This window comes from Dendrobates tinctorius, unplaced genomic scaffold (genome assembly GCF_039654945.1).
Source record: "Dendrobates tinctorius isolate UK_male_01 unplaced genomic scaffold, ASM3965494v1 ptg000046l, whole genome shotgun sequence".
Classification (NCBI taxonomy): Eukaryota; Metazoa; Chordata; class Amphibia; order Anura; family Dendrobatidae; genus Dendrobates; species Dendrobates tinctorius.
The window spans coordinates 78192492-78214419 of NW_027361714.1; the positions used below are offsets into that span (position 1 = coordinate 78192492).

The window sequence follows — 21928 nt, forward strand, 5'->3', positions numbered from 1 at the left end:
CTATTTTACATACTGCATATCTTCTTGTTTGGAAAAAAAAATAAATTCATTATGCAGACGTCGGCACCTGCGCTGCAGCATGAATTGATCTAGAGTATCCATATTTCCACCGCCAATTTTTTTTTCTCTATAGCACAAAGGCGCTTGCGCAGTAGCATCTATCACATTCCGAATTATGCTACTGCGCAGGCACGGCCAATATCATCTTGATGGAGCCAGTTCTTTTTTCTCTAGCAAAATGGTGCAGGCACCTGGCACAGTAGCATCTATCACGTTACGAATCAGCTTACCGTGCAGGAGCAGCTGATGGCGCCGTTTTGATTAGGATCATTTTTTTTTCTGAAGAAATTTATATGCCCGTCATAAGCCAAACAGATGAATACATAAGCAGAGCACCACATGAAGCCCCCCCACACACACACAGGCCGTCCCGCAGCACAAGAATCTCATTAACTGAAAATAAAGATTAAACAACCACAATACGGATTTCATCAAACAAGATATCATTTTAATCAATATAACAATGCCAACCTGACTTTGTCTGTAGGTTACTGAGCACAACACTGCTGACAGGTTCCCTTTAATTATTATTTTGCTCAGTGAGAAAAATAAAGTAACAGATTACTCACCTCCCACACCAGCATTGCTGCAGTGACCATGGTGCCAGGTCTCACAAAAAAGATTGCTTGCATTTTTTAAAAAAATATTGCAGCATTAAAAATGTAACAAAAACTCATTGTGGGAACTTGGCTTAACATTTCCTTAGGATGAACCTCGGATGTCTGAACGAATCAGCAAATTAGTTGCTACTGATTGGCTGCAATTCTTACATGACACATCAACGTCATACGATTATTGGGAGACCCGGTGCTGATGCAGAAGTCTCTTATTTTTATTTTGAATTGAAAACCATAGTATTTATGAAGTGGTTGTCCATGTAGTGGAAAACCCCATTAAAAATCTTTGTGGGCTGTTGTATTAGCATATTATTCACCAGAAATAAGGGTGCAAGTCCAAATAATTAAAATAACCCAGTAGCATCATCAGTCATCCACCAAATTTTACAGTAGGCATTATGTACTCTGGTAGGTAGTATTCTCTGGGCATCCACCAAATTTACATCTATCAGACTTCCAGACATGATTTATCACCCCAGAAATAAGACAATGGAAATCCATTAAGTGGAGCCCATGACACCCACTTGTTCTACTTGGCCCTACCCGAGTCAGTTTTAAACTCTATAGTGAGTGATGAAATGCTTGTTCATTGAGATTGCATGCCTGTGCTCTTGATTTTAATTACCTGCCTGCAACAGATAGATAAAAAAGCAGTAAAACGTCTTATTGAAGTATGTGTTATTCAACATGTACTCTACTAAAAAAAAAAAAAAACACACTTACCTTGTCATCGATGATAACCAGGTCTTTGGGTTCAGTCCGATCAATTTTCAATACACGATATTTAGTTTCAGCATGATTGCTCCCCACAAGGAAATATCTCTAAATTTTCAAAGAAAATACAATATGCAAGTTTAAGCCTGATTTTAAAATAGCATCAGTATCATTAATTGGAAAAAGTTATAGACAGCAAAGGACCAAACATTAAACAAGAAGTACAGTAACTTTGTAAGTCACAATATTCAGGGGCACACCAAAAGCACATTAAGTATAAGTAAGGCTGGATTCTGATCTAGTGGAAGAATGGTGGTAGTGAGAGCCGAGATCTGTGTGGCAAAACTGAATGCATGTTACAGCAACTTGCAACGAATCCAATGCAAGAACAGAAGACACACATGGTTTTTATGAAATTTACCTATATTTGCCACAGGGACTAAATATTGTCATAAAACAGAGAGAAAATAAGCTTTATACAGTAACCGAATAGTGCAGTCATAACATAACAGAATAACACCACCACACAGTGACTGAATAATACCTCCATGCTTTTGCTCAACTATTCAGGAACACCAAAATTTTCACCATATGGTAAATGACGGACGCACAACTTGAGACCCCCCATTGCCACTCTGTGAGGCTGCCAATCATCTAGTCACAGACATGATTGCCACCATTACAACACTGTTAGTCATGGCGTCATCCTTTCCGGTAAATCAGCAAAAGTTTCAGTGCCAAGTTTCCCTTAATAGTTATTTATTTTATTGTTCACTGGTAACTTTAATAATACAGTAGCAAAGCCAACTACAGGGGTTTTCCGGCATGCTTAACCCCTTCGTGGCTGTAAGTATTTTTTGTTTTGTATCTTCGTTTTTTGCTCTGCTTCCCAGAGCCATAACTTTTTTGTTTCTGTCAATATGGCCATGTGAGGGCTTGTTATACTTTACTTTGTTATACTTTTAAAAGACACCATTGGTTTTAACATATTATGTAATGGAAAATGGGGAAAAAAAAACAAAGTGCGTGAAATTGCAAAAAAAAGTGTAATCCCACATTTCTTTTGCTTTTTTACTATGTTCACTAAATGCTAAAATTGAACTGCGATTATGATTCTCCAGGTCATTACGAGGTCACAAACAACAAAGTATGTCTAGGTTGTTTTTTTATTTAACCCCTTCCCGACCTGTGACGCCACGTAGGCGTCATGAAAGTCGGTGCCAATCCGACCTGTGACGCCTATTTGGCGTCATGGTGAGATCGCGTTCCTGGAGGTTGGGTGACCTGGGTCACTGAAAGGTCACCCGACTCGCAGGTACAGGAGGACCTGTACTTGACCCTGAAGGGGAGGCTTTGCCTCCCCTCCCCGTGGCCACCGTCACTCTGACTGGCTGTTGAAAGTGAAACCGCAAATCAGAGCAATGAAACTTGGTGAAATATTACAAACCAGCCATGGCCGAAGCTGCAATTTCATCGGCCATGGCTGGTGACCGCGATCTGCCTCCGCCGACTGATGGCCGACGTCAGTATTTACTCCGCTCCCCTGCTGTCCGATTCCACCCTCTCCCCGGTGTCGCTCCCGATGTCCCTCCGTCTCCAGGCCTTTTCCTATGGGTGCCGCCATCTTCTTCCGGTAAAAAAAAATGGCAAGCGCATGAGCAGTGCGCCCGCCGAGATCTGCGGCCCAGCACCCGGCAACAATGGGAAGATTTTTCCTATTGGTTCATTTTGGTCACTGTTATAGACCCTATCACAGTGATTAAAATAAAAAAAAATAGTAAATAAACCCCCTTTTATTACCCCCTAAGATATGGAAAAATAAGAAAATAAAAAAAGTATTTATTTTCATTTTTCCATTAGGGTTAGTGTTGGAATTAGGGTTACGGTTAGGGTTGGAAACAGGGTCTGGGTTGGAAACAGGGTCTGGGTTGGAAACAGGGTCTGGGTTGGAAACAGGGTCTGGGTTGGAAACAGGGTCTGGGTTGGAAACAGGGTTAGGCTTGTGGTTAGGGTTATGGTTGAGATTAGGGTTAGGGGTGTGTTGGGGTTAGGGTTGAAGTTAGAATTGAAGGGTTTCCACTGTTTAGGCACATCAGGAGCTCTCCAAACGTGACATGGTGCCACCACTGATTCCAGCCAATTTTGTGTTCAAAAAGTCAAACAGTTCTCCCTCCCGAGCCCTGACGTGTGCCCAAACAGTGGTTTACCCCAACATATGGGGCATCAGCGTACTCAGAAAAAATTGCACAACAACTTTGGGGGTCTAATTTCTCCTGTTACCCATGGGAAAATAAAACATGGCGGGCTAAAAATCAATTTTGTGGAAAAATTATTATTTATTTTCACGGCTCTGCATTATAAACTTCTGTGAAGCACTTAGGGGTTCAAAGTGCTCAGCGCACATCTAGATAAGCTCCATGGGGGGTCTAGTTTCCAAAATAGGGTCAACTGTTTGGCTTCAACTGTTTAGGTACATCAGGGGCTCTGCAAACACAACATGACGCCTGCAGACCATTCCATCAAAGTCTGCATTCCAAACCGACACTTACTTCCCTTTCGAGCCCCGACGTGTGCCCAAACAGTGGTTCACCCCACATTTGGGGTACTAGGGTACTCAGGACAAACTTAACAACTCCTGCTGTCCAATTGGACGGTAACTCATGTTACCCTTGTGAAAATAAGACATTGCGGGCTAAAAATCATGTTTGTAGAAAAAAGGGATTTTTTATTTTCACGGCTCTGCGTTATAAAATTTTCACTATAAACTTTAATGAAACACTTGGGGGTTCAAAGTTCTCACAACACATCTAGATAAGTTCCTTGGAGGGTCTAGTTTCCCAAATGGTTTATTTGTGGGGGAGCTCCAATGTTTAAGCAGACAGGGGCTCTCTATACGCAAAATGGTGTCTGCTAACGTTTGGAGATAATTTTCCATTAAAAAAAGTCAAATCGCGCTCCTTCACCTCCGAGCCCTGCTGTGCACCCAAACAGTGGTTTATGACCACATATCAGGTATCAGTGTACTCAGGAGAAATTGCCCAACAAATTTTAGGATCCATTTTATCCTGCTGCACATGTGAAAATTAAAAAATTGATGCTAAAAGAACATTTTTGTGAAAAAAAAAAGTACTTTTTCATTTTTACGGATTTCTGAAGCACCTGGTGGTTTAAAGTGCTAACTACGCACCTAGTTAAGTTCCTTGGGGGGTCTAGTTTCCAAAATGGGGTCACTTGCGGAGGAGCTCCAATGTTTAGGCACATATGGGCTTTCCATACACGACATGGTGTCCGTTAACGATTGGATTTAATTTTCCATTCAAAAAGTAAAATGGCGCTCCTTCCTTTCCGAGCCCTGCCGTGCACCCAAACAGTGGTTTATGACCACATATGAGGCATCGGTGTACTCAGGAGAAATTGCCCAACAAATTTTAGGATCCATTTTATAATGTTGCCCATTTTAAAATGAAAAAAAAATGATGCTAATACACTGTGTGCAGAATTATTAGGCAAATTAGTATTTTGATCACATCATCCTTTTTATACATGCAAGCTGTATAGGCTTGAAAGCCAACTGCCAATTATGTAAATCAGGCGATTTGCATCTCTGCAATGAGGAGGGGTGTGGTCTAATGAAATCAACACCCTATATAAGGTGTGCTGTTATGATTGGTTCACCGAGGAGAGCAAGACCAAGCTAAGCAACAGAAAACCAGAGAGGTTGGTAACTAAGCGGATTGCAGACCCCTGATCCTATCCACACAACTAGCAGTAGCCGTGGAGCGTACCTACTATGATCATAGATGCCTCGGCACAGCCGGAGAGCTAAATAAGCCTAAAGCAAGAAAGGGGAAATCTAAACTGCCCCAGAGCAGACCCAAAAGGAATAGACAGCCCCCAAACATATATTGTTGGTGAGACAAGATGAAAACACAAACGCAGGTAGGAAAATAGACTGAGCAAACGATGGGGCCCACAGTAACTAGACAGGACAGGAAAGGAAAGACACTGTCTGCAATCACGCAAAAAACCCTGCAAAAAATGTCCAACACGTCTGATAGAAAAATACTGAAGTCGCACGACTTTGCCCACTATATCAGCACTCTGGTATATTCTGAAAGCAGAGCAAAAAGAGGCCAATCTAATAAGGGACAAAAACAAACTGGCACAAGCAGTAACATATGGATGGAGATTCAGCACAGCCCCAACCGGAGCTGGCTGAATACACAAAACTGAAATAGACAAAACCAAACCAGATCAAATGCGAACAATAGCAAAAGAACACTCAGCTGAGCATGCAGGGACTGAGCTGGAAACTAAGACCTCAGGAGGCAGGAAAAAATCACCAGCAGGGATAGAGGGAGTCTGCTGTCTTAAATCCAGTCAAAAACCCCAGATCTCCAATCATCCTCCTCATTATCAGGTGGCAAGCCTCTGTTAATCAGATCAGCTCCATTACCTCCAGTAACCTCCAGAGGGAGCTCAGAAAGAGAACTCACGACCCCTCTGTCAATATAACCAGCTCCACTACCTTCACTAGTAACCAGAGGTAGGCCAGAAAGCGAATTCACAACAGTGTGCTTAATTATTAGGCAACTTCCTTTCCTTTGGCAAAATGGGTCAGAAGAAAGATTTGACAGACTCTAAAAAGTCAAAAATTGTGAGAGGTCTTGCAGAGGGATGCAGCAGTCTTGAAATTGCCAAACTTTTGAAGCGTGATCACCGAACAATCAAGCGTTTCATGGCAAATAGCCAACAGGGTCGCAAGAAGCGTATTGATAAAAAAAGGAGCAAAATAACAGCCCATGAATTGAGGAAAATCAATCGTCAAGCTGCCAAGATGCCATTTGCCACCAGTTTTGCCATATTTCAGAGCTGCAACGTTACTGGAGTATCAAAAAGCACAAGGTGTACCATACTCAGGGACATGGCCAAGGTAAGGAAGGCTGAATAATGACCACCTTTGAACAAGAAACGTAAGATAAAACCTCAAGACTGGGCCAAGAAATATCTTAAGACTGATTTTTCTAAGGTTTTATGGACTGATGAAATGAGAGTGACTTTTGATGGGCCAGATGGATGGGCCCGAGGCTGGATCAGTAAAGGGCAGAGAGCTCCACTCCGACTCAGACGCCAGCAAGGTGGAGATGGGGTACTGGTATGGGCTGGTATCATCAAAGATGAAGTTGTGGGACCTTTTCGGGTTGAGGATAAAGTGAAGCTCAACTCCCAGACCTACTGCCAGTTTCTGGAAGACACCTTCTTCAAGCAGTGGTACTGGAAGAAGTCGGTATCGTTCTAGAAAAACATGATTTTCATGTAGGACAATGCTCCATCACATGCATCCAAATACTCCACAGCGTGACTGGCCAGTAAAGGTCTAAAAGAAGAAAAAATAATGACATGGCCCCCTTGTTCACCTGATCTGAACTCCATAGAGAACCTGTGGTCCCTCATAAAATGTGAGAACTACAAGGAGGGAAAACAGTACACTTCTCGGAACATTGTCTGGGAGGCTGTGGTGGCTGCTGCACGCAGTATTGATCATAAACAGATCAAGCAACTGACAGAATCTATGGATGGAAGGCTTTTGAGATTCATCGTAAAGAAAGGTGGCTATATTGGTCCCAGATTTTTTTTTTGTTTTTAAATGTCATAAATGTTTATTTCTAAATTTTGTGTTGTTATATTGGTGAAAATAAACAAGTGAGATGGGTATATATATGGTTTTTTATAAATTTGCCTAATAATTCTGCACAGTAATAGATGCCTGAAAAAAACAGATATCCTCCTAAGATAGCCAAATCTAAAAAAAAAAACACTACAACTTACTTCCAAAAATATTAAGCTTTGATATTTACGAGTCTTTTGGGTTGTTTGAGATCATAGTTGTTGTTCAATAATAAAAAGAATCCTCTCAAATACAACTTACCTAATAATTCTGCACGCAGTGTAGAACATTTAAAATGTCCATTTTTTCTACCACGTTGCTTTAGTTCCTGTAAAGCACCTGAAGGGTTAATAATCTTCTTGAATGTAGTTTTGAGTAGCTTGAGGGGTGCAGTTTTTAGAATGGTGTCACTTTTGGGTATTTCCTGCCATATAGACCCCTCAAAGTGACTTCAAATATGAAGTGGTCCCTAAAAAAATGGTTAAGTAAATTTTGTTGTAAAAATGAGAAATCGCTGGTCAACTTTTAACCCTTATAACTTCCTAACAAAAAAAAATTTTGCTTCCAAAATTGTGCTGATGTAAAGTAGACATGTGGGAAATGTTATTTATTAATTATTTTGTGTCAAATAACTCTCTGGTTTAACAGAATAAAAATTCAAAATTTGAAAATTGCTAAATTTTCACCAAATTTCAGATTTTTTCACAAATAAATGCAAAAATTATCGACCTAAAATTACCACTAACATGAAGCCCAATATGTCACGAAAAAACAATCTCAGAATCGCTAAGATGCGTTGAAGCGTTCCTGAGTTATTACCTCATAAAGGGACAATGGTCAGAATTGCAAAAAGTGAAAAAAAATTCCAAACTTTGTTAAAAAAACATTGTGCCATTTTCCGATACCCGTAGCGTCTCCATTATTCATGATCTCAGCTTACTGATTCGAATATAAGCCGGGTATGCATTGTCCCCTCATCCCTATCCTGGTGGTATGCATGGCTCCCCCGTCCCTTTCCTTGCATGCATGGCTCCTTATCTCCCATCGCTGTCCTGATATGCACGGCTCCCCGGTCACTGTTGTTGCATGCATGTTTCATATTATAAAAAAAACAAATATCCTACTCATCTGCCTGCTCACCCTGGATGTATCTCGTTTCGGCGCCAGCAGCTCTTCCTGCTGAGCGATCACGTGGCCCCACTCATTAAGGTAATGAATATGAACTCCACGCCTATGGGAGCGGAGAGGCGTGCACCGCTCTTTAAAGTAATGAATATGCACCACGCCTATGGGAGTGGAGAGGCGTGCATATTCATTACCTTAATGAGCGGGACCACGTGATCACTCAGCACAGAAAGAGCTGCTGACGCCGGGACCAACGAGATGCAGGGACTCCACGAGGGCGTGCAGAAAGGCGAGTAGGATGCCTTTTCAAAGCTGGCGATCTGTGGGTGTCACTGTGCGGGCACAGTAACACCTGCAGCTGCTGGCTCCTGCCTCTGTCACCCGCTGCCCCACTGCTCCACCTCCCCGCCGGCTTTCTGAGACAATTGACTCATGTATAAGCCAAGGGGGGCGTTTTCAGCATAAAAAAGTGCTGAAAAACTTGGCTTATACACGAGTACATAGGGTCATTCCATGTCAAGTGGACCAGTTTTAAAAATCGTCCCCACTCGACCTTCTCCGATTTTGTTGAAAATTTATAAGGATGTACATGTATGTTTGAAAAGAGGTTCTGTAAATTTTTAGGGCCAGATCTCAAATACATTGGGCACTGTTGACCTTTCACTGGAGGTTCCACCAAGCCTGCGGCTTCAGCTAAGAGGATTTTGCAAACTTTGGCACATAGCCATTAGAGTTCTATACTGGCTATGATGCTGAAATTTGGCATACTAGCTCAACTTTTGCTGCTAAACACGATAAAATTATTACCGGCTATGACAAAACAATATTTCGGCCGCAATTTTGTGTCAAAGTAGCTTGAAAAACGCGTTGCATAAAATTTATGCCTAACTTTGCCCATATATAACTCAAGATCGAAAACCAATGGTAACTGGTGCTGTGCCCTGTACACCAAACATCTACATGACTTTGCATTGCTGCAATATCACGGTCAAAGCATATGTATTTGTGGAAATATTCACAACCACATATGATGAAAAACTTAAAAAAAATGAATTTTACCTATTTTCAGGTCAAATTTCTCGAAAAGGGTACCCCTAAAATATATTAATCCTGATATCATTAGAAAGAGCACATTTTTCTCTACAAGGATCATTTTTTTTTTTTTTTTTTGGAGTCTCTCAGTTTAAGAAAAGAAAAATGCCACTGAGCATGGTGTTATTTATTAATACGCAATGAATGGTAACTGCACTATTCAAACCCTTGCGTTGGTCCATGGTGGTTATACCACAACCAATTCCCTAAGAATTGGTATTATAATCCTATTAAGAATAGTAATAATGCTGTCTTTCGAGAACTGGCAGCCCCATCACCTAGGAGCCATGGCCTATAGCCGTGTAAGGCCAGCCGCGGGCGGTCTCTTTATCGCAGGTTCCGAAGCCTGAGGGTGGGTGTCTTTGCCTAGGATCCCAAGCCTAATATTGGGTATCTTTTGTTGGTTCCCAAGCCATAATATTCAGTCTAAGTGGTCTGGAATTGTTGCTGAATTTGCAACATAATCGGTTCAGAGAAGCTGTATTGTCGGCCCATTGCTGTTGCAGCTGGTGCTGAAATTATTGCAATGATTGACTGCTCGGGAATCCAGCATGTATCATTTCTCACAGGCCAGTGAAAGAAGCTAGCTGGTCCATGAGGATGCATAAAATTTATTAATGCATCATGGTCGTCGAATGAAATTTCAGAAATATTTCCAATCCACCAGTTCCTATCGTAAATGCAGGCAATGTATTGCCCTGGCTGGAGGTTTGCAATTGGCACAAAAGGCATTTCTGATCTGACAGATCTATCTACATGGGCAATGAAAGATTATGGGTCATTTGACACCCTTGAAATGCGAATCTTTTTGTCATCAATTGGCACAAACTGGTGATTTTCTCTTGTTCCAGCAATTGTATGTCCATCTTTGAACCTTTCCTCTTGAACTACCTGTATTTCGTCAATTTTTTCTTTTGGAACAAAAAAAAAAACAACTTGATTCCATGCAGTTGCTCGTTGCAAAAGTTGAATAAATCCACCGGGGTCAGTATTTGGTTTTCAGTTGGGCGTTGAAGACTGGCACGAGCTGCCAACCTCCTTGCTGTCCCTCCAATCCCATCACAGGGCGACTTTCCATGACTGGTACCAAAAAAATTCCATTCAGCGCTGATATTGAAATCAGCATTGTGGTGGCACAAGTTGAGAAAATGTTTGAAATTTTTGTACTGGGCTGCAGATCCATCGCTGAAGTAGTGGATATGACGAATCCCATAGATGAGAGTCTTGAGATACTCCACAATTACTGTTAAGAAAGTGTGGACTGCAACTGTGTCATGTCGTCAGCAATCACTGATTATGCACAAGCTGATGTTCTGCGCAGCTTCACCATTTAACTCCTTGAAGTAAATTACAAATGGGTGTACTGTAGCTTGACTATTTTCCCAGTGGAAACCTTGAATGGCATCTTGAACAATAAATGAGTAATTTTCAGCAAAGTCCATAAGGATCACAAGCTCTCCAGGTCTCAGATTTTCCTTCAACGATTTCAGATAGCAACTTTGATGCTTGGCGATGTAGTGATGGCTACAAAGTTTAGAAATTTTCAAAACCAATTCTTCAATGAAATCTTCTATAGTCAGTTGTTTGGTATCAAGCGTGTCTCGATCAGTGTGAATCCATTGTTTGAACTCAATAATATCTTCAGGGTCACTGTTGACAAACACATTGACTAGAAATTCTTTTAAAACTTCAGGACCCGGGCATTTATCACAACGGCCAAGCATACAGTCCTTGGATTCAATTCCACAGACCATTTTGCATATGAGCGCTTTGTAGTCATCATTGATTGGGCATGCTGCAAGCATTAGTTTGACATTTTGGTAAAGTGTACACACACAAACGGAATGTGTTCCAGCAGATCCAACGGTTACGCACCACTTTGGCCGAAGCTCACAAGACTCGGAAAATCCATTTTCAGGGCCATTCCGATCCCGATAGGCAACAAACAGTTCCCTCATATTGTTCAGTAATAGTCGCTTTTGCATCTGCTTTTTTTCTCCTGCTATTCGCACTGATACATAGTCTTTTTTACCAGGGCACATTCGACTGAATTCATCATCCTCAAAAAATGCCTGCACCTTTTTCTTCACTTCCTCAGAAACTTTCTTGCCACACTTGATTCTAGGTAAGTCTAAGATCCCATGTTTACATTTAAGCTTGTTTGACCATTCGTTGAGAGACACCGAATTCATCTGATATAGCCTTAATGGACCAACTTTTAGGTGCCAATGTCAAGATTTGGACCTTTTCTGCCCGACTGGACACCTGCAGCTTTTGCTTCAAATCTGCCAAAAGGTGATTGTAATCCAGACACATTTTGCACTGTGCTGTTTTTGTTTGCTCAATGTCTTTCGGCTCAAGCCCTCCAATTGAAGCAATCTTGCTAGAAAATGCATTTTGTACCTGGCTTGTCTTTCTCCTTGCATATCCAAGTGAATCCCGCTGGCTTACCCGTGGATATTTCAGAGGAGAGATGCCAATGGATGTTAAGTTTGAATTTAGACTTTCAGGAGAACATTCCATTCCATCTGGATCTGATTCAGAGGAAACTGGGTCAGCTGATTTTTTCCTGTTAGCAAATTCTTTTCGACATGATGCACACATCTTCTGGCCAGGCTTCACATCATTCTTTGTAAATTCGTTCAACTGGTCAGTTGCTAACAAATTGATAGCTCGCAAATTCTTTTTGGTGTTATGACCTTTCTTCTCAAAAGGATTGCAACACGATTTTTGCAAATGCTCATATTTGGTCAAGAATGAAGCTTCATGGTGTAAACAGATTTGTGAATGTTCGTCAAAATTTAGTCCCACTCGTCGACGCAGCAATTTCTGTTCATCCAATCCAAAGCTTGTAAACAATTTCAACTCATCCTTGCTATGGGTGAATGTCTTAAGGTGGCACTTCGAATTGTTCGCAAGGCCGATAGAGCACTGGGCTGATTCTTCATCAATTTCATTATCCATCGCTAAAAAATAAATAATATATGCATTAAAATGTAACAATAGTCAATAATTTTTCATAAATAAAAAGGTTTATAGGTTTTTGATTATAATAGACATTGCTAGCAACAATACAACTCTAACATGTGATAAGAATCTGAAAATCAAACACAAAATCAATGCATTACGCGCATAAATAACACCATGTTCAGTGGCATTTTTCTTTTCTTAAACTGAGAGACTCCAAAAAAAAAAACAATGATCCTTGTAGAGAAAAATGTGCTCTTTATAATGATATCAGAATTAATATATTTTAGGGGTACCCTTTTTGAGAAATATGACCTAAAAATAGGTAAAATTCGGATTTTTAACGTTTTTCATCAAATGTGGGTGTGAATATTTCCACAAATACATATGCTTTGACCGTGATATTGCAGCACTGCAAAGTCATGTAGATGTTTGGTGTACAGGGCAAAGCACCAGTTACTATTGGTTTTTGGTCTTGAGTTATATATGGGCAAAGTTAGGCATAAATTTTATGCAACGCGTTTTACAAGCTACTTTGACACAAAATTGCGGCCGAAATATTGTTTTGTCATAGCCGGTAATAATTTTATCGTGTTTAGCAGCAAAAGTTGAGCTAGTATGCCAAATTTCAGCATCATAGCCAGTATAGAACTCTAATGGCTATGTGCCAAAGTTTGCAAAATCCTCTTAGCTGAAGCCGCAGGCTTGGTGGAACCTCCAGTGAAAGGTCAACAGTGCCCAATGTATTTGAGATCTGGCCCTAAAAATTTACAGAACCTCTTTTCAAACATACATGTACATCCTTATAAATTTTCAACAAAATCGGAGAAGGTCGAGTGGGGACCACTGGTCCACTTGACATGGAATGACCCTATACGGCAATTCTTTTTTTTTTTATTGATTGGGCGATTCTGAACGCAGCGACACCAAATATGTATATGTTTGATTTTTTCTTTTTATTTTGAATAAAAATTGTTTCAGTATGGATTAAAAAAATAAAAGTCCAAATCACCCCCCTTTCGCCCCGAAAGGGGGGTGAATTGAACTGTTATTTTTATTTTTTTAATAATATATAATAAATAAAATTTAATTTAATAAATTTTCCTCCCGGAAGACCGGGGGACACTGCATGTGCCGAGAGGCTCGGGGGACCCTATTTCTCTCTCCTTTGATGTGCTAGATCATATCAGAGGAGAGAGAAATAAATGGGAAATCAGAATTTTTTTGCAGTTGCCGTTATTCGGTAAGTAACGGTAATCGCAACACTGGGGACGTTAAAAACCAACCCGAATCATTTTCTCCGGGGTCTCAGCTACAGTATGTTTTTTAACCCCTTCCTGACATCAGACGTACTATCCCGTCCATGGGACCCGGGACCCTATGCCCATGGATGGGATAGTACGTCTACCGTGATCAGAGGCGCCCACGTGGTGAGCGCCGCTGATCGCGGCCGGGTGTCAGTGATTATCACAGCTGACACCCGGCACTATGTGTCAGGGGCGGTAACGGACCGCCCCGACACGTTAACCCCTTGCACACCGCGATCAAACATGATCGCGGTGTACCGGGGTTAAAGGGAAGCATCGGCAGGGAGGGGGCTCCCTCCGTGCTTCCCTGAGCCCCCCACGGCAGCGCAATGTGCAGCGCTGCTGCGGGGGTCTCTTTCCCTACAGGCCCCCGAATCCAAGATGGCGACGGGGGCCTTCGGGGGCCTGTAGGGAGCTGACTTCCTCAGTGCCTGCAAAGCGCAGGCATGAGGAAGTCTGCAGAACTGCCTGTGACAGATTGCTGATCTGTCACAGTGATCTGTGATGTGACAGATCAGCGATCTGTCACAGGACAGTGATGTCCCACCTGGGACTATGAAATAAAGTTAAAAAAAAAAAAAAGTGTTAAAATAATTTTTAAAAAATCGCCAAATAAATTAGAAAAAAAAAATATTCCCCCAATAAATCCATTTTTTTAAAATAAAAAAAAAAACAATAAAAGTACACATAATAGGTATCGCCGCGTCCGTAACGACCTGCCCTATAAAACTATCCCATTAGTTAACCCCTTTAGCTAATCCCTTAAAAAATAAAAATAAAAAACAAAGCAAAAAATAATGATTTATTATCATACCGCCAAACAAAAAGTGCAATAACGCGCGATCAAAAAGACGCATATAAATAGCCATGGTACCGCTGAAAACATCATCTTGTCCCGCAAAAAACGAGCCGCCATACAGCATCGTCAGCGAAAAAATAAAAAAGTTATAGCTTGCAGAATAAAACGATGCAAAAATAATTATTTTTTATATAAAATAGTTTTCATTGCATAAAACCGACAAAACAAAAAAAAACGACCTAAATGAGGTATCGCTGTAACAGTACTGACCCAAAGAATAAAACCGCTTTATCAATTTTACCGCACGCGGAACGGTGTAAACGCACCCCCCCAAAAGATATTCATGAAACGCTGGTTTTTGTTCATTCTGAGTCCCAAAAATCGGAATAAAAAGCGATCAAAAAATATCACGTGCCTGAAAATGGTACCAATAAAAACGTCAACTCGTCCAGCAAAAAATAAGACCTCATATGACTCAGTGTGTCAAAATACGGAAAAATTATAGCTCTCAATATGTGGTGATGCAAAAACTATTTTTACAATAAAAAGCATCTTTTAGCGTGCGACAGCCGCCAAAAAGAAATACTGCCATAAATAGTAAATCAAACCCCCCGTTATCACCCCCTTAGTAAGGGAAAAATAATAAAATTAGGGTTAGGGCTGAGATTAGGGTTAGGGGTGTGTTGGCGTTAGGGTTGGAGTTAGAATTGGGGGTTTCCACTGTTTGGGCACATCAGGTGCTCTCCAAATGCAACATGGCGTCTGATCTCAATTCCAGCCAATTCTGAGTTGAAAAAGTCAAATGGTGCTCCTTCCCTTCCAAGCTCTGCCATGCGCCCAAACAGTGTTTTACCCCCACATGTAGGGTATCAGCCTACTCAGGACAAATTGCAAAAACAACTTTTGGGGTCCAATTTCTCCTGTTACCGTTAGGAAAATAAAAAAAATTGGGGGCAAAAATATCATTTTTGTGGAAAAAAAATGATTTTTATTATTTTCACGCCCGGGCGTTATAAACTTCCGTGAAGCACTTGGGGGCTCAAAGTGCTCACCACACATCTATATAAGTTCCTTAGGGGGTCTAGTTTCCAAAATGGGGTCATTTGTGTGGGGTTTCCAATGTTTAGGTACATTAGGGGCTCTCCAAAGGCAACATGACACCCGCAGACCATTCCATCAAAGTCTGCATTCCAGAACGTCACTACTTCCCTTCCGAACCCCGACGTGTGCCCATACAGTAGTTTTCTCCCACAAATGGGGTGTCAGCGTACTCACGACAAATTGGACAACAACTTTTGGGGTTCAATTTCTCCTGCTACCCTTGGGAAAATAAAAAAATTGGGGACTAATTGATCATGTTTGTGGAAAAAATGTGATTTTTTTATTTTCATGCCCGGGCATTATAAACTTCTGTGAAGCACTTGGGGGTTCAAAGTGCTCACCACACATCTAGATAAGTTCCGTGGGGGGGTCTAGTGTCCAAAATGGGGTCACTTGTGGGGGGTTTCCACTGTTTTGGTACATCAGGGGCTTTCCAAACGCGACATGGTGTCAGATCTCAATTCCAGGCAAAAACGTCAAATGGCGCTGCTTCCCTTCAGAGCTCTGCCATGCGCCCAAATAGTGGTTTACCCCCACATGTGGGGTATCAGCGTACTCAGGACAAATTGCACAATACCTTTTAGGGTCCTGTTACCCTTGGAAAAATAAGAATTGAGGGTGAAAAGATCATTTTTGTGGAAAAAATATGATTTTTTAATTGTACGCTGTATGTTATAAACTTCTATGAAGCCCTTGTAGGTTCCAAGTTCTCACCACATATCTAGATAAGTTCCTTGGGGAGTCTAGTTTCCAAAATGGGGTCACTTGTGGGGGGTTTCCACTGTTTAGGTACATCAGGGGCTCTCCAAACGTGACATGGCGTCCGATCTGAATTCCAGCCAATTTTGCATTGAAAAGGTCAAACGGCGCTCCTTCCCTTCTGAGCTCTGCCATGCGCCGAAACAGTGGTTCCCCCCACATATCAGGTATCAGCGTACTCAGGACAAATTGCACAATAACTTTTGCAGTCTAATTTGTCCTCTTACCCTTGGTAAAATAAAAAAAATTGAACCTGAAGTATTTTTTTTGTGAAAAAAAGTTAGATATTAATTTTTTTTTTTTTTAAATATTCAAAAAATTCCTGTGACGCACCTAAAGGGTTAATAAACTTCTTGAATGTTGTTTTGAGCACCTTAAGGGGTGCAGTTTTTAGAATGGTGTCACTTTTGGGTATTTTCTATCATATAGACCCCTCAAAGTGGCTTCAAATGTGATGTGGTCCGTAAAAATAAAATGGTGCTGCAAAAATGAGAAATCGCTGGTCAATTTTTAACCCTTATAACTTCCTAACAAAAAAATGTTGGATCCAAAATTGTGCTGATGTAATGTAAACATGTGGGAAATGTTACTTATCAAGTTGTGTGTGCCGTATCTCTGTGATTTAAGGGCATAAAAATTCAAAGTTGGAAAATTGCGAAATTTTCAAAATTTTCGCCAAATTTCCATTTTTTTCACAAATAAACGCAAGTTATTTGAATGAAATTTTACCACTATCATGAAGTACAATATGTCACGAGAAAACAATGTCAGAATCACCAGGATCCATAGAAGCGTTCCAGAGTTATGACCTCATAAAGGGACAGTGGTCAGAATTGTAAAAATTGGCCCGGTCATGAACGTGCAAACCACCCTTGGGGATGAAGGGGTTAATATTAGAGTTAGGACTATCTCAAAGCAATGATGACTTCAAGCACGAGCTCTCTTTTAAAGCAACCAGTCTTCTGTTATAATTTAATCAGTAAGACATAGTGATGTCATATGCCTTATTCTTGTAAACACTTTCACCTGAGTTAATGAGAAGATCACTGAAATTATCTGTGGCAGGGCAAATATTAAGTGGAAATAGGATTTTTGTGATTGACTTATCGTATATACTCGAGTATAAGCCGACCCGAGTATAAGCCGAGGCCCCTAATTTTGCCACAAAAAAATTGAAACAACTTATTGACTCGAGTAAAAGCCTAGGGTGAAAAATGCAGCAGCTACTGGTAAATTTCAGAAATAAAAATAGATATCAATAAGAGTAAAATTAATTGAGACATCAGTAGGTTAAATGTTTTTGAATATCCATACTGAATCAGGAGCCCCATATAATGCTCCATACAGTTCATGATGGCCCTATAAGATGCACCATACAAAATATGCCCCATATAATGCGCCATAAAGTTCATGATGGGCCCCATAAGATGCTCCATACAAAATACAGTCATATGTAAAAGTTTGGGCACCCCTATTAATGTTAACCTTTTTTCTTTATAACAATTTTGGTTTTTGCAACAGCTATTTCAGTTTCATATATCTAATAACTGATGGACGCAGTTATATTTCTGGATTCAAATGAGGTTTATTGTACTAACAGAAAATGTGCAATCTGCATTTAAACAAAATTTGACCGGTGCAAATGTATGGGCACCCTTATCATTTTCTTGATTTGAACACTCCTAACTACTTTTTACTGACTTCCTGAAGCACTAAATTGGTTTTGTAACCTCATTGAGCTTTGAACTTCATAGCCAGGTGTATCAAATCATGAGAAAAGGTATTTAAGGTGGCCACTTGCAAGTAGTTCTCCTATTTGATTCTCCTATGAAGAGTGGCATCATGGGCTCCTCAAAACAACTCTCAAATGATCTGAAAACAAAGATTATTCAACATAGCTTTTCAGGGGAAGGATACAAAAAGTTGTCTCAGAGATTTAACCTGTCAGTTTCCACTGTGAGGAACATAGTAAGGAAATGGAAGAACACAGGTACAGTTCTTGTTAAGCCCAGAAGTGGCAGGCCAAGAAAAATATCAGAAAGGCAGAGAAGAAGAATGGTCAGAACAGTCAAGGACAATCCACAGACCACCTCCAAAGACCTGCAGCATCATCTTGCTGCAGATGGTGTCACTGTGCATCGGTCAACAATACAGCGCACTTTGCACAAGGAGAAGCTGTATGGGAGAGTGATGCGAAAGAAGCCGTTTCTGCAAGCACGCCACAAACAGAGTCGCCCGAGGTATGCAAAAGCACATTTGGACAAGCCAGTTACATTTTGGAAGAAGGTCCTGTGGACTGATGAAACAAAGATTGAGTTGTTTGGTCATACAAAAAGGCGTTATGCATGGAGGCTAAAAAACACAGCATTCCAAGAAAAACACTTGCTACCCACAGTAAAATGTGGTGGAGGTTCCATCATGCTTTGGGGCTGTGTGGCCAATGCCGGCACCGGGAATCTTGGTAAAGTTGAGGGTCACATGGATTCAACTCAGTATCAGCAGATTCTTGACAATAATGTGCAAGAATCAGTGACGAAGTTGAAGTTACGCAGGGGATGGATATTTCAGCAAGACAATGATCCAAAACACCGCTCCAAATCTACTCAGGCATTCATGCAGAGGAACAATTACAATGTTCTGGAATGGCCATCCCAGTCCCCAGACCTGAATATCATTGAACATCTGTGGGATGATTTGAAGCGGGCTGTCCATGCTCGGCGACCATCAAACTTAACTGAACTGGAAATGTTTTGTAAACAGGAATGGTCACAAATACCTTCATCCAGGATCCAGGAACTCATTAATAGCTACAGGAAGCGACTAGAGGCTGTTATTTTTGCAAAAGGAGGATCTACGAAATATTAATGTCACTTTTATGTTGAAGTGCCCATACTTTTGCACCGGTCAAATTTTGTTTAAATGCAGATTGCACATTTTCTGTTAGTACACTAAACCTCATTCGAATCCAGAAATATAACTAAGTCCATCAGTTATTAGATATATGAAACTGAAATAGCTGTTGCAAAAAACAAAATTGTTATAAAGAAAAAAGGTTAACCTTAATAGGGGTGCCCAAACTTTAACATATGACTGTATGCCCCATATAATGCTGCACAAAGGTTAATAAGGGCTCCATAAGATGCTCCATAGAATAATATGCCCAATATGCTGCTCCATAAAGGTTGATTGCCCCATAAGATGCCCCATATAATGCTCCATAAAGATTATGGCCCCATAAGATGCTCCATAAGCTGCTCCATATATAGAGTATTGATGGCCCCATAAGATGCCCCATAAAGGTTATGGCCCCATAAGATGTTCCATAGAATATGCCCCATATGCTGCTGCGAATAAAAAAAAAAAAAGAAAAATGACATACTCACCTCTCGTTGCTGGGGGGGCCAGGTGCCGGTGTCCTGCGCTGGTGGGGACACCGGCGCGCTATGGGGGCTAAGGTGCCGGTGTCGCCACCCGCTCAGGGCCCCGGCACCAGCGATAATCACCTGTCCCCGTTCCACCACCGCGCGCAGCTCTGCCTTCCGGGTCTCTGCAGTGACTGTACAAGCAGAGGGCACGCACTAACGTCATCACGCCCTGTGACCTGAACGACACAGCCAGAGGACGTGGAGGACAGGTGAATATTGCATATGTTCCCCCTGTCATACTCACCCCCTTCTGGTGCGTCTCTGCAGTCCCTGCTTCTCCGGCACCGCAGCTCCTTCCAGTGTTCAGTGGTCGCGTGGTACCGCTCGTTAAAGTAATGAATATACGCATATTCATTACTTTAATGAGCGGTACCACGTGACAGCTGCACAGGAAGAGCTGTGGCGCCGGAGACGATCTGAGAAGCAGGGGTAGCAGAGACTGCGCCAGTAGGGGGTGAATATAATCTGACAGCTGCGCTCCCCCTCCCCCGTCGAACCCCTGGTCTATGACTTGAGTATAAGCCAAGAGGGGCACTTTCAGCCTTAAAAAATGGGCTGATAATCTCGGCTTATACTCGAGTATATACAGTAATTTTCCTTGAAAGGAATAGACTTTACAATTTTTTGCAGTTCATCTCACTCTTGCAAATTACAATTATAGAAACTTAAGCAGCAAATTATGTGAAAGCTAAAATTTGCATAAACAGATTATATTGCATTTGAAGTGCTACTTAGGCATGAATAAAATATGAATGGGAAAGAAAAGAGTAGCATCAAAAAATAAAATCACAATATATTGCATGTGGAATTCTTCAGTTCTCCCTTCTCCATGCTACAACTAAGTTCAAAAAGAAGAACATAGGGTAACTCAACAACATTGATAAAAGACAGAGAGAACTATTGGTAACAGGACAACGTTATCCTAATCTAATCTGCTCAATACTCATGCTGTTAAAGCACTAAATAGCATAGACCTAACAACTGATGTGAAGTGTTGATTTATTGGAAGTTGCCCTTGATGTTCTGCTCTTTCAGCCAATTTGATTAGTTTGCGTCTCGGCTGGTGATACAGACAATTATGTTCCAAGACTGAGAAAAAATGGAAAGCCATGTGAATGAACTACTGTTTAGGTCACCATTATATGACTAATTAAACAAACTACTGGAAGACAATCGAAACACGATCCCTTTAACGATACTAAAATATTTCCATTATAATTTGAAAGTATTTTCTGTATTTATAAGAAAATATTCACAGCATTAAAGGGAATCTGTCACAGGATTTTACCCTATTTATGGCCTGTTTTACATTTCCGTTAGTCTCCATCAGTCAAAATCCGCAATTTTGCAAAAAAACCCGGATCCGCCATTTTTCTAGGCGGATCCGTTTTTTTCCCCATTGACTTGCATTATCGGCGGATCTTGACGGATGGTCATCCGTTGGATCCGATTTTTTATGGATCCGCCAGAATTTTGGCGTCTGCTGACATGACTGGACGGACACAAACGTTTTTTTGCTGGCCGGATCCGCATTTGTACACTGCGCATGCCCGGAAGAATTGCCTTTGCCGGAAATTTAACCCTAAGTCCCGTTCTGGTGGCTGAAAAAATCTCTCTCCTCCCCCAGGCAGCGGTTCCTTTAACCCCTTTCTGCCATTAGACGTACTATCCCGTCCATGTGCCCTGGGACTTAATTCCCAAGGACGGGATAGTACGTCTAATGCGATCAGCGGCGCCCACGTGGTGAGCGCCGCTGATCGCGGCCGGGTGTCAGCTGATTATCACAGCTGACACCCGGCACAATGTGTCAGGGACGGTCACGGACCGCCCCCGACACGTTAACCCCTTGTACACCATGATCAAACACGATCAAGGTGTATCGGGAGTTAAAGGGAAGCTTCGGCAGGGAGGGGGCTCCCTCCTTTCTTCCCTGAGCCCCCCCACGGCAGCGCAATGTGCAGCGCTGCTGCGGGGGGCTCTTTCCCTACAGGCCCCCGGATCCAAGATGGCGACGGGGGCCTTCGGGGGCCTGTAGGGAGCTGACTTCCTCACTGCCTGCAAAGCGCAGGCATGAGGAAGTCTGCAGAACTGCCTGTGACAGATTGCTGATCTGTCACAGTGATCTGTGATGTGACAGATCAGCGATCTGTCACAGCACAGTGATGTCCCACCTGGGACTATGAAATAAAGTAAAAAAAAAAAAAAAAAGTGTAAAAATAATTTTAAAAAAAATCGCTAAATAAATTAGTATAAAAAAAAAAAATATTCCCCAATAAATTCATTTTTTGAAAAAA

The 21928-nt window shown here is 41.4% G+C and overlaps 1 protein-coding gene across 2 annotated transcripts in view; it reads right to left on the bottom strand.

Annotated features, from left to right (window-relative positions):
- FIG4 (FIG4 phosphoinositide 5-phosphatase) overlaps nt 1–21928 on the bottom strand; it is a 744221-nt gene that overhangs the window by 577852 nt on the left and 144441 nt on the right. For both annotated transcript variants that reach the window (XM_073576032.1, XM_073576033.1), the window contains exon 3: nt 1401–1499. In XM_073576032.1, the coding sequence (XP_073432133.1) occupies nt 1401–1499 (99 nt within the window). The remainder of the gene's footprint in view (nt 1–1400; nt 1500–21928) is intronic.